This window comes from Euphorbia lathyris, chromosome 7 (genome assembly GCF_963576675.1).
Source record: "Euphorbia lathyris chromosome 7, ddEupLath1.1, whole genome shotgun sequence".
NCBI classification, from domain to species: Eukaryota; Viridiplantae; Streptophyta; class Magnoliopsida; order Malpighiales; family Euphorbiaceae; genus Euphorbia; species Euphorbia lathyris.
Genome location: NC_088916.1, coordinates 28,008,493 through 28,022,041, shown reverse-complemented (window position 1 = coordinate 28,022,041; position 13,549 = coordinate 28,008,493). Strand labels below are relative to the sequence as shown.

General features: G+C 39.1%; 1 protein-coding gene across 1 annotated transcript; it reads right to left on the bottom strand.

Moving 5' to 3' along the window:
* Nucleotides 1–5,417: 5,417 nt before the first annotated feature.
* Nucleotides 5,418–13,250, bottom strand: LOC136235010 (uncharacterized). The gene is made up of 6 exons (XM_066024526.1): nt 13,122–13,250; nt 12,993–13,044; nt 12,824–12,900; nt 12,626–12,727; nt 5,738–5,776; nt 5,418–5,575 (listed from the first exon to the last, which is right to left on the bottom strand). The coding sequence occupies exons 1-5, from the start codon at nt 13,244–13,246 to the stop codon at nt 5,740–5,742; spliced, it is 393 nt and encodes a 130-aa protein (XP_065880598.1). The 5' UTR covers nt 13,247–13,250; the 3' UTR covers nt 5,418–5,575; nt 5,738–5,739.
* Between the last annotated feature and the right edge of the window lie 299 nt (nt 13,251–13,549).

Below are 13,549 nucleotides of genomic sequence, written 5' to 3'. Positions count from 1 at the left end.
CTTTGCTGCACAAAATTTTTTTAATGCCAATTTTAAGAGTGTGGACTACACAAAGTGTCCAATAAATATGTGGAAATTCATTTTCCACCAATAACCCTGCAGCTCTACATACTGGTGCATTATCTGTTATCACTTGAACAACATTTGATTCACCTACTACCCTAATTTGCTCTTTAATCAAATTACGAATTAAATGTTTATCTTTATACTCACCTTCGCAAGTCACAGCTTTCAAAAACATAGCTCTATTCTCTGATGTAGCCATGAAGTTGATAATTGGCCTTCTTTGAGGATCCGTCCATCCATCACTAACCAAGCTCAACCCATTCTCCACCCATTTACTTTTAGTTAGCATCAACTTCCTTTCAATAGATGTTCTTTCTTTTTATAATAATGTAGTCCTCAACAAATTGTATCCCGGTGGCAAATATCCAATTATATTTTGATTGGCAGCCAATGTATACGAGCTCACAAAGTATGGGTTCCTAGCAAGATGAAAAGGCAGCCCGACAGAATACAACATTATTGCAATTTCACAATGTAGTTGCTCAACTCGTTCGTTATTTGCTAACTTCTCCAAAGAATTTGTAATTGATGCCTTCCTTTTCCGTTGGTCAAATGATTTCAATCCTTCCACTTTAAAAGAGCTTGTTCCTGCAGTACCACCCATGGTTCTTATAAATGAACCACTACTTCGAGAAGTAGGAAGTGAGAATGTATGCGGTTTTGCTTGGGCCTTTGCTGCTTCTTCTTCTTCCACCTCTTTTTGCACTTGAAGATAATTGTCTTTGTTTATTGCGGTACAAGCTTGAAACCTTTGTCCTTTAATCTTCAACAAATGAGCTTTGATTTGGGATATAGAACCAGTAAATTGCTTGACACAAAACTTACATTCAAACTTCACATTTCCTCCCCTTTTGTCAAGAAGTCTATCAATCACTCTAACATGATTCCATAATAGGGAGTCAGCAGATTTTGAAGTATTTTTCCCCATTGTAGCAGAAGAAGAAACACTGGTAGAATATGTAATGCTGGCAGAAGAGGAAGCCATGAGTAAAGAAGTAAGAAATTAGAAGGGAGATGAAGACTGAAAATGGATCGGTGTTTATAAACAGAAAAAAGAAAGAGAAAGAGAAGAAATCAGAATCCCAAAAGAAATCCCAGGAGAAGAAATCGTTCTGTTCTGTTTAACCTAAAAGAAAAAAAGAAAGAGAAAGAGAAGAAATCCCAGCAAAAAAGATGAGAAAAAATATGGTGTTCTCAAAAGAAATCTCTACAGGAGAAGAAATCATGAAATGGAGGAGAAGAATCGTGAAATGCAGGAGAAGAAATCGCAACCAGTAAATCGAAGACCTAATTCGTGCGATGGAGGTGAGAAATTAGCTATAATTTTGGATCTTTTGGAAAATTTTATAATTGATCCATATATTTTAAAAAAATTTAAAAAAGCCCTAACCTTTTACCTATTTTTACCCCAGTCGAGTCCCATTTGTGTCCTGTCGTGTCCTCGAGTTCGGCGAGTTCGACACGGCCATGCACCACGGGGAAGAGTTCGTGCTTCATAGCAAATAACTTGTATCTTATATTCACAACTACAGTAGAGTAACATGGGTATATTTGATGAAATCTAAGAATGAAGTTATACATCTTATTCCAATTTTACAAGAGGATTTTTACTCAATTTGGTGTTTCAATCAAATTGTTTCATTCTGATAATGATCATGATTTTATGAATAAATCTCGTTTTGCTTTCATGACAAAACGTGGCATACTTTAATAAACTACGTGTGCTTACAGACCACAATGAAATGGTATAACAACACGTAAGAATCAACATATTTTTGAAGTATCTAGAACTTATGTTTCACTATGCATGCTCCAAAAACTTTGAGCTGATGTCGTCATGACTGTTGTTGTCCTTCTTAATCGTATGCCTTCTTATCGTCCCGACCTCCAAACTCCTTTGAGGATTCTTTCCAAATTTCCCTATATTATCGTTTTAAATATAAACTTGATGCATGGGCACTCAAATTTGTTTTCTGGGTCAATACTTAAAAGAGATATAAATTCGTGTATCATCTTACGAATAAATACTATGTTTCCATGGATTTGGGGTTTCTGAAAAAGAGTCCTTACTTTTCTAGGAAATGCCATTTGTTCCTCTTAAAGGGGAGATTAATATCAAGGAACAAGAACGACTATGGTTAGCAGAGAAGAGTTTCTGGAAAATATGGTGAACGAAGTGGTGATGATAAGGTGATTAAATATAAAGAACAAAGAGGGGGCAAATCTGAAGAACAAAGATCAGTTAGACTATTTTAGAAGAAGTACTCTCCTAGAAATGGGAATGATCCTCTCAATGATAAGACTAGACCATTATATGACTCTTCAAAGATTGACCCTAAGGGACTAGAATGCAGTAATAGAAGGGGTATTATCACATACAAATGAAGAAATAAGAAGATCAGGGAGTGATTGTGATATTAGCCTTCAATGTTTGTTTTCTGTTATTTGTTATTTTGTTGTTTTATGAGGATGGAATTCTATCATTCCTTTCTCATTATTGTTTTATTCCTTAGTTTGTCATTTTGCTATTTTAGTGGTCCTGCAATCCTAAGGTTATTTCCAACTGGTATACCTGTTTTTGTCCTCACTCTATTTAGAGGAGGTTGTATCCTGTTGAAGAGTATCAAATGAATTAATTGAAATTATTCTCTTCTCTCTCTCTCTCTCTCACTCACTGTATTTCTCTCTCCTCTCTTTCTCTTTCTCACCTCATGTTCTCTTCTAAAATTCCTTCTTATTTTCTTAGGTCAGATTCTAAATCTGATATATGAGCATCTGAGTTACAAAAGTTCATTATTGCTGCACAATGAAGAGATAGTCAGTAGGCTTCCAAACATCAACACACCAACAAAGAAGTGCATAAGTTCTATGTTGGGAAAACAACATAGAGAAAATATACCAAAGAATAGCAAGTGGAGAGCTGCAAGACAAATACAACTTGTTCACTCCGACATTTGTGACCCTATCTCACCGACGTCTTATAGTAAAGGGAGGTACTTGCTAACTTTCATAGATGATTTTAGCAGAAAATTGTGGGTATTCTTTCTAAACGAGAAAAGTGAGGCGTATAGAACTTTGAAAATTTTCAAAATAATGGTAGAAAATGAGTCTTGTCTATCCATGTGCAGCTTGAGAACATATAGAATAGGAGAATTCAATTCTAAAGAATTCTCAGATTTTTTCAAGTCAAAAGGAATTCGGAGACAGCTGACTACAACTTGGAGGCTGGTAAATGCTCCCTCTGAAGTGAAGGTGATAGGAGCCAAATGGATTTATCGAACAAAATATAACGAGAATGGATAAGTTGACAAGTGCAAAGTGCGAGTCGTGGCAAAAGGGTACACTCAGGAAAAAGGGATAGTCTATGAAGAAGTTTTTGCTCTGGTAGCAAGATGGGATACCAATCAGATGGTATTGGCTGTTGCAGCAAAGAATCATTGGGAAGTTTTTCAACTTGATGTAAAAAGTGCCTTTTTACATGGCGAAATTAGTGAAGATGTATATGTTGATCAACCATAAGGCTACGAAGTAGAGGGAGAGAAGAACAAGGTCTACAAGCTTAAAAAGGCTTTTTATGGCTTGAAACAAGCTCTCAGGGCATGGTTAAGTAGAATTGAAGGATACTTTATCAAAGAAGGATTCGAAAGGAGCTGATGTGATCACACTTTATTCGTTAAAAAGTGTGAGAACAACAAAATTTTGATTGTAAGTCTCTATCTTGATGATCTTATCTTTACGAGTAACGGTTTGCTAATGGTGTGAGATTTTAAAAACTCAATGAAAAACGAGTTTGAGATGAACGAATTAGGGGAGATGAGGTACTTTTTGGGAGGAGAAATGAAGCAAGAAAGCAATGGAATCTTCACTTGCCAAAGAAAATATGCCAGTGAAGTGCTTGAAAGATTTGGAATGTAAAGCTGCAATAGAGTTCGAAATCCAATGGTTCTAGGAAACAAGTTGTCCAAGAAGGAAGGAGTAAGAGCTGATAAAACACTATTTAAACAGATTGTGGGGAGCCTAATTTATATGACAGCCAGCAGACTTGACTTGATGTACAGTGTAAGTCTTATAAGTCGGTTCATGGCACATCCAATGGAAACCCATGCGCCAGCAGCCAAAAGAATCTTGAGATACATTCAAGCTACCACTGATTTCGGCATCTTTTACAAAAAGGACTGCACAACATAACTGATAGGGTAGGCGGATAGTGACTACGATGGTGATTTAGATGATCGAAAGAGTACTTCAGGTTATGTCTTCATATTGAATGGAAGAGCAGTAGTTTGGGCATCAAAGAAGCAACCCATAGTAACGTTATCGACCATAGAAGCTGACTACGTAGCTGCTGCCTTATGTGCTTGTCAAAGTATTTAGATGCAGCAGATTCTAAAGCAAGTTGAAGACACTCAAAGAATTCTATCAAACGTTTATGTGATATTCCTCTACCATTAAACTGGCTAGGAATCCAGTCTTTCGCGGAAGGAGCAAATATATTGATGTAAGATTTCATTTTCTGAGAAATCTCACATGTGATGGGACAATCAAAATGGAGTATTGTGGTAGCGGTGAGCAAGTAGCTGATATTATAATCAAACCTTTGAAGCTTAATCAATTTGAGAAACTCAGAGAAGATCTTGGTGTCAGGAGTAGTCATGGTATAAACTAACATACATCACGCATGTTTAGTTTAGGGGAGTGTTTGTTGGTTGGTATTTTAATAAGTTCCTATTTGTTAGAGATATCTTAGAGTTTGTTTAATAAGTTCTTATTTGTTAGGGATGTCTTAGAGTTTGTTTAAGAGTAGACTTAGTCATCTATCTGTAATCACGTTTCCTTAGTTTATGGGAGACGTTGCCTTTCTTTTAACATTTCTGTTTTTGTAAGGCTATTTAACACCTCTACTATTACGTTTCTAAATAATAAAAGACACTTACATCTTCTGCAAACTGTTTATTGTTCATATTTTGTTAAGAAAATCATATTTATAAGTAAGAATTATAATTTTATTATCGTTATTAATAAAATGACATATAAAAACACGAGAGAATTAGAACAGCCAATTCATGTTCTAAAATCTTGAATTTTAGATAAAAAAACTTGCTAAAACCCGAGTTTTTTTCGATGAAAATCTCTGATTTTCTCTAATCATCTGTTTTCGGTTATCATATCAACCCTAAAATTTTCGTGTCAGTTTTGTGTCAACCCAAAAATAACACATTACCTACTAAGCTAAACCCAAATACTAAAATATCGTATCGATTTCGTGTCGTGTAATCAGATCGTGCGACATGATCTAATATTTAGCAGTGAAATGCACATAGACAAAAGCAGAAAATGATTTGAAAGGAATAAAAAGAACTTACGGAGTGTAAAACTCTTTATTAAAAAATAAAAACCGCCAGTTGCCATAGTGTATATCCAAGTTCCGAACATCAAACAACCCAAAATGCTAAAAGTAATTCTTGCAACCAACACATTGGAGTCTTTCCTTTTCTGCTGCAATACATTCCTAAAATCATAGGATTTATCAAAAATGAGAAAAAATTCGAAAGATAGATAGACATGCAGGTCATGGAAACTTAGTATAAATTAACATACAAAAGATAAAAATAAAAAAATTAAGTGAGAGTTAAAACACAATTCCTTTCAATGCCTCAACCACGTTCATTACCTTTAAAACAGATGTCCAATCAACGGTTTGCAAAGAAAACTACGGATAAGAGAAATAAACACATGGATTACCAGGTGAGTCTCTCAGATATTAATATAACTAAGGGCAGTTTGATAATCCCATTAAACACTTAAAATTAAATATATTAAGTATTTTTTTTTTTTTGCGTTTAGCTTGTTGATAACACCACTTAAAAGTAAGTCAACTCAAAAATTCACATAAGCCAAATTATTTAACGGAAAGTATTAAATTGAAGAATATCAATAATAAAAGCTTAATATCACTATATTTGTACTTTAAATTTAAGATTTATCAAACAATTACCTCCTTTAATAGTTTCATCATTTAAATTAATATAATAGTTCTATACCAGTGCAATGCATAATGTGTAATACTTTTAAATATATTAAACATGGTTAAATTAATAAGATAAATATATTAATATGTAATTTAAAATTGAAAATTGAAAAATTGAATATTCCAATTTAATATATTCCTTAATTTATATTTAAGTGTAGGGACATTCGTGTGAGGAAGGTGTATTAGAAATGATAATAATAATAATAAAAACTATGATTAGATCTTAACTATTATTTTAAACTTTTAATTGAATTGGTTCTTTTTTTTTTTGGTTAACAAAGGAAGGCTAAACGCCCAAGCAGAAAAAAGAAGAAAACAAAGACAAGGGAGAGACAAAGAAACCAGGGGTTCACGATTGTGAACGAACTATTCTACTCAAAGCTGTCCCTCTACTATCATCATAGAGGATATCCTGGAGGCCTGCAGGAGGCACACCAAACTCATGGTGGCCCAAGGAACAAGAACCTGCGAAGTTCGCCAGCCAGTCAGCAGCACGGTTTCCTTCTCTGTACGAATAAATAAAAATGGTATCCCACTCTCTGTCCCGATATGAGATGCATAATTGAATAAGCCACGAGAACGGATGATGGGTGTCAACGTCACTAGTCATCAGCCGAATCACGACCTGAGAATCAAGCTCCACAATTACCTTTCTGAACCCTTTCCGCCAGGCTATCTGAAACCCAAAAAATAAACCCCATAACCCAGCCATTGACGAAGTACAGAATCCTATATTCGCTCCAAAGCCGCAGCACCAGCGCCCCCTATCATCCCGAATTAGCCCCCCTGCTGACGCGGGTCCAGGGTTACCCTTACAGGCCCCATCTGTATTTAATTTTACCCATCCCTCATTGGGGGGGTGCCAGGCTATCCAAATAGTTTTCGACATACCGTACGGGCAGCCACTCAGATTATTTTTAGCACGAATAAATTCTTCATAGAATTTAACACAAAACTCGATATGGTTACCAGGTAGCTCTTTCGCGTTGAAAACCAAGTCATTCTGAGCTCGCCAAATCCACCAGATGCTGCAGGCAAAGAAGAGAGGCCACGGAATGTGATGAAAAGCAGACGAGCTCTGAATGTTAGCCAACAACCAGGGGTGCAGGGCGGACTGAAAAAAAGTCACTCTTGAATTAGCAGGAACAACCTGTCGCCAAGCTCTTTGGATACTGGGACAATCTCGCAAGAGGTGCAAGATAGATTCAGGTGACCGACATCTCGGGCATCTGGGGTCATCAGACAGGTGTCTTCTGGCTCTAGTTTCATTGCAAAGGATGGCATTATGTCCCACCTGCCAAAGAAAGAGTTTGAACTTTTCTGGGGCTTCAAACTTCCATAAATATTGCGAAAAGGGGTCAGTATGATCAGCACCGTTTAGTTCAAGGAGGTCATACCCGGATTTAGCAGTGTAGTTCCCTGAATTGCTCTTTGACCAAAACCAGATGTCGTCACTCCCACTCTACGGACAGACAGCCAACGCTGCGATTTTCAACAGCCACGAGGCGTTTAGCAGAGCCCTGAGACTCATCCAGTCCCATCTCGACGCCGACGCATCCCAATAATCTACAACCCGTCTATTCATTTGATCCAGCGGGATAGGGCCAAGCGCAAAGTCAATTAACTTCTTACCATCGCACCACAGATCATTCCAAAAAGATGTGGAACATCCATTGAAAATTTGCTTGCTGATCCCTACAGAAAGAACTACACTTCCTGCTACAATGCTTCTCCAGGAATGAGAGTGGGACGGGTTGGCTTGGAAGCTCTCCATACCACTACGCAAACCATAATACTTCGCACGAACCACCTTAACCCAAAGCGGGTCCGGCTCCACCAGAACTCGCCAGCTGAGCTTGGCGATCATTGCCAAGTTCGATCTTATTGCCGTCCTAATGCCAAGACCACCCTCTTCCCGCTTCCGGCAAACCGTATTCCAATTCAAGAGGTGATTTTTCCTAGTCGTACCATTAGAGCCCCAGATGAAGTCCCTGCAAGCTTTGTCAATACGGTTACAAATCGTTTTAGACAATAACGTGGTCTGTATAGTATAGGTGGGGATAGTCGACAACACAGACCTCGTGAGAGTGACCCGCCCTGCTAAATTCAGGCATCCCGTCTTCCAGCCTGCTAGTTTGCTTTGGATTCTATCAACCACTTTCTGATAAGTGTCCTTGGACACACGCTTATGGAGAAGAGGGACACCCAAATAAATCCCTAGATCCTGAGTTCGAGGGAAGCCAAGGACTTCGCTGATACCCGTCCCCACCGCCTCTGAAACATTTGGGGAGAAAAAAACCCGAGATTTCTGTAGACTAACTCTTTTCCCTGACGCATCACAGAACTTGCGGAGGGTATCTCTGATAATTACTGCCTGTTCCGTGCTCGCTTCTGACATTAATACTATATCATCTGCAAAACAGATATGCGACAAGGCGGGTCCCTGCCTAGTTACGCGAATGGCTTTCCAATCTGAACAATCCACATCATCCTGAATGAGGTGGGTCAGGCGCTCGATGCAAAGGACAAACAGGTAAGGAGATAGGGGGTCTCCCTGTCTGAGACCTCTGGATGGCTTAAATTGACGCAGCTTCTCCCCATTCCATAAGACGCTCAGCTTCGAACCAGAAACACACTCCATGATGAGGCGAATTAAGTCACTATTAAACCCTGCTTCAGTTAAGGTGTCTCTTAGAAAGTCCCAAGAGATTCTATCATAAGCCTTTTCAAGGTCTAACTTCATAACCATATACCCTTTTATGCCCTTCTTCCTCTTCAAAGTATGGATCACTTCCTGGAGGAGGATTACATTATCTGTTATCTGCCTACCCGGGACAAAACTTGCTTGCATTGGGCTAACCAGCTTTTTGAGTAAGGGTTTGATTCTGTTAACAATACACTTAGTGACCACCTTGTAAAGCACGTTGCAGAGACTGATTGGTCTGAATTGAGATATCCATTCAGGATTAGCAACTTTAGGAATAACAGTAATCAGAGTTTTATTCCAACCTTGGTCCAAAGAACCCGAATTCAGGCCTTGTAAAACTGAATCACTGAATTGCGTCCCCACCTGAGCCCAAAGCTGTTGGAAGAAGCCTGCCTGAAACCCGTCCGGACCCGGTGCCTTAAACGACGCCATATCAAAAAGGGCTTTCCTCACTTCGTCGACAGTTTAGGGTATAGCAATCTGAGCCACTTCATGCTGCGTGAGGGGAGGGAACCGCACCGTTGAGCTGATGACAACTCTATCATTTCTATCTTCAGTATACAAATTCTCGAAAAACTCCTCAACCATTCATTTAACTGTACTGCTGTCCCAGCTCCAGACGCCGTTGACATCACGGAGGCCGTCAATTTTGTTTTTACGCCGACGGATAAGGGTCGAGGTATGAAAGAAACGGGTGTTCTTATCCCCATAGCAGAGCCACTGAGTTCTAGACTTTGGATACCAAAGGATTTCTTCCTGCAGCAGGATCACATTCAAATGATTCACAAGCCTCCTCTCAAGACGCAGCAGACCCCGTGTAACTCTCAGGCTCAACTGACGCTGGACTCCATCAACCTTCTCAGAAGACGTTGTTTGCTATAGAAGATATTACCAAACTCTTCTCTGTTCCACCGTCTAACTGCCTCAGTAAAAGAGGATAAACCCATATCAATTTTAGCCGTTTTGTCCCAGTTCAAGTCGAAGAAATGTCGGAAGTCCCTATGATGGAGCCAGGCAACCTCAAAGCGGAAGGGTTTTAAACAAGGCAAAGGCACAGAAGTAAACGGAGTCAGCTGAATGGGAAGATGATCCGACTTGTTCCTTGGAAGGTGTCGAATAGCAGCTTCAGGGAAGACTCCCCTAAAATCGGTGTTACACATTGCTCTATCCAATCGGCACGCAATCCGGGTCCGCGGACAAGAGCCCCTATACCAGGTAAAACAAGGTCCCGAGAATCCCATGTCAATGAGATTCATGTTGTTGATCCAGTTAGAGAAGAGAGCACATCTGTCATAGACGCTGGCAGCCCCACCCATCTTTTCATCTGAGCTCTTAATATAGTTAAAGTCCCCCAGGATTACCCAAGGTTCCTTGATCCCAGTCGCTAAACAGAGCATGTCATTCATGAATTCCCGCTTCGTTGTCATGTTAGGCCTCACATAGACAAAGGAAGCAAGGAAAGAGCATCCACTCCAACGTCCCCCAATACACGTGACTCTTGTGTGTAAGAATTGTTTATTTCTCCCCAAAATAGTTATGTCAAACTGATCCTTATTCCAGAATAGCCATATCCCTCCACTGAAACCATCGGTATCAATTATTTCCATATTAGAGAAACGCAGCTTTCGTCTGATATCCTCAGCACGAGCTGCAGGTAAACGGGGCTCAAGAAGAGCCAGAATTTCAGGCTTGAAAGCAGAGATCAAATGTCGAAGAGCCCGGTGGAAAGCACTACCTCCGGCTCTAAAGCAATTCCAAGTGATAATCATTACAATAATTAAAAAAGGAAAAGGGGGGCCATAAAGCCGCTCAACTCAGGCCAGATGGCCCGATAGCTCACCTCTAGTCTTTTGCAACACATTAGTATCCAAATTCCCAAGAGGAATTATAGCGCTGCTCCCTGCACGAAATCTCTTGTGTCTGCTTGGGTAATCCTTTTCACTACCTCTATTCTCCTTATCCCCAGAGGGCTCAATTTCCATTGAAGAATCGCCCTTATCCGAGCTGAGCCTCCCAAATCTATTACTGAGCTCCGGCGGACCTGCATGGTTCTGTCTGTCTGAGCTAATTTTACCATTTTTCAAAGCACCAAAAGTGAACTTGTTCAGCGTCATGTTAGCTCCATCTATAGCCCTGCTGCTCTGGCCTTCCTGTATTAGAGTCTTCTTCCCACTGGTTACAACCTTCTTTGGTGTGATTGTATAGGTCAACTGAGATTTTGGTGCCAATGCAATCCTAGCTGCTGACTCCCCCTTCCTTTCTCGCGGTCTATATGGCCTTTTCGGGACAATCATCCAAGTCCCATAGCCATCCTCTGTCTTGTCCGTTTCTGTGCCATGGGTTTGGATCCCTTCTTGTGGAGCAACTCCCTTGCCTTTTCCACTAGAATTAGGATCATGGTTACTGCCTCTTTCTTCTCCTTGGGGACTTCCTTGCTGAGGACCACTCTGTGGGTGCATTTTGCGATTATCTGTAGTATTCGGGCAACTGTCGATTGAGTGTCCATAAATTCCACATTTGGTACAGGCAATATAGAGGCCTTCATACTCTATATGAAATATTTCATTATTGATGCAGACCTGAGCAACTAGGGGCTGGGACAAATTAACTTCAACGCAAACTTTGGCAAACTTTCCCCGGGCCTTCGACGAGGTATTCTTATCTACTTTGATAGCCTTCCCGAACGAATTCCCAATAAGCATTAGACAGTCTTCATTATAGTAGTGTAAGGAAAGTTCTGGAATTCTTACCCAAACAAGGGAAGAATCAACTTTAGCAGTAGATGGAATAAAATTCGGAGACCAGGTTCTGACAGTCAGGTAGTGACCTTGCACCATCCAAGGTCCATCCTGTATTACTCTTTCTCTATCTTCCGCTAATTCAAAATTGACCACATAGAATCCATATCCTAAATCAATGAAATCAACAGTACCTTTTGGTTTCCATAGCTCGATTGCCCGGTTCCGCAGAGCGATGAATCCAACATTCCTGCCTATAATCTTTATGATCAGAGAATCAACCCATGCTTGGGACCACTCATCGATCAATTGTGGAGCTATAGTAATATTTGGAAGAAGGGGGTTGTTATCAGTAAAATTGATTGAACCTAAGCCAGAATCGCGCAGGTCGATTGGGGCTCTTTGTGGAATCTGCTTGACTTGATTAATCACGGTGTCTTTGTATGAGCGGGCATTTTTTGGGCTAGGGGGTGAAGGCATATCAGTATCAGTATCAGGGGTCGGAGTCGTTGATTTGTGAAGAGAAGGGGAGGGCGAGGGCGGCCGCGGCCGCGGCGGTGCCGTAGAAGAAGAATCGCAAGGGGCGACACTCATGGGTTCGTCTCTTTTTTTGCTATTGAATTGGTTCTTTGAACAAGATACATATATTACCATCTAGTAAAATATCAATTTAGTAAAATTTTCAAATTAATAAGCCTTTGTCTTTTAAGATATCATGGATTTTCACTTTAGATAACTGTTTGTATTTCATTATCTCTGATGGTTCTGGTTAGTTAAAATAGTAGTCATTCATGGCAGAAATTGGAAGTCCTATTACTACTAGTAAGGTGTTATGCTAACAAGATCAGAACCAAGCTTGATAAATGTAGGCATAGCTGATAACATTAGATTGAGATTAGTTGACAATTAAATAACATAAATTCGGCATTCAAGTGTGCTAAATTATTTCAGGGGTTTCTGTTTTTTTACAAAATATATAAACCATACATAGTCATCTAACTAAACGAAAGCTTTAAGCTAAAGTTCTCCAGTTACGAAAGCTTCAATGCAAATATAGACATATCAAAAGTTCTGTGTACATACTTGTTTTCGGGATGCAGTAGTACATGGTATATCGGATCTTGAGCAGATTCTTTAGGCGACAATTTGAGAAATTGAATGAAAACGTAGACACACGTTGTAATGCTGGAGAAAATTTGATTTAATACATAAAATGAAGCTTTACATACAACACGAGTAACAAAAACCACTTAATTTGTCAAAGAAAATCAGAACAGATACCTGCTAAAGCAGGCAAGAAGAATTATCCAAAGAATTGCAGCAATTAAGTTAGTTTTTTCCTTGTAGAAAACCCAAAGCTGGTACAAAAGTGCACATAAATTAAAAACTGTCAAACCAAAAACAGTCATTATACAAAAAACAATAAAAAGATTGAGTTACATATACCTACCGCGAATGGTAGTACATTGATGTAACAATCAGGCAAAAGAGCAGCCATCCACCTGAAAACAACACCAAACAGAAACTTGACAATATGTTAATCAAATTCATTGCCTGGAAATGGAGAGCATAAGATTACAGGGTGAGAAGGTCTTTGCGAAATGGAAGTCCATCAATGGATATTGTGTAAATGATAGTGCCAACCCTTAAGCAACATAGTATCAAGAATAAACTTGTCAATCCATTGGCTAGAGTAATTGCCATTATATCTGCTATTGATTCTGCAAATGTAAACATAAGTAATTTACTTGCTCCTTTTGAAGTTCTTAAAATAAAGTAGTTTACTCCACCGACATGCCATTTTCTTTTATGATTTCTTCCACAGCCACATCACATGTTCTTTGCTTCTTCTCATTTAATTTTGTAGATCCAACTTCCCAACATCAAACTACCAGAATTATGTGACATACATGCCCATTTATTTATACTAATATTAATAATAGCAATGAATCATTTCAGCCCTATAATTCTTTTTCATATATAAATATCTAAATGTTTTAGATAATT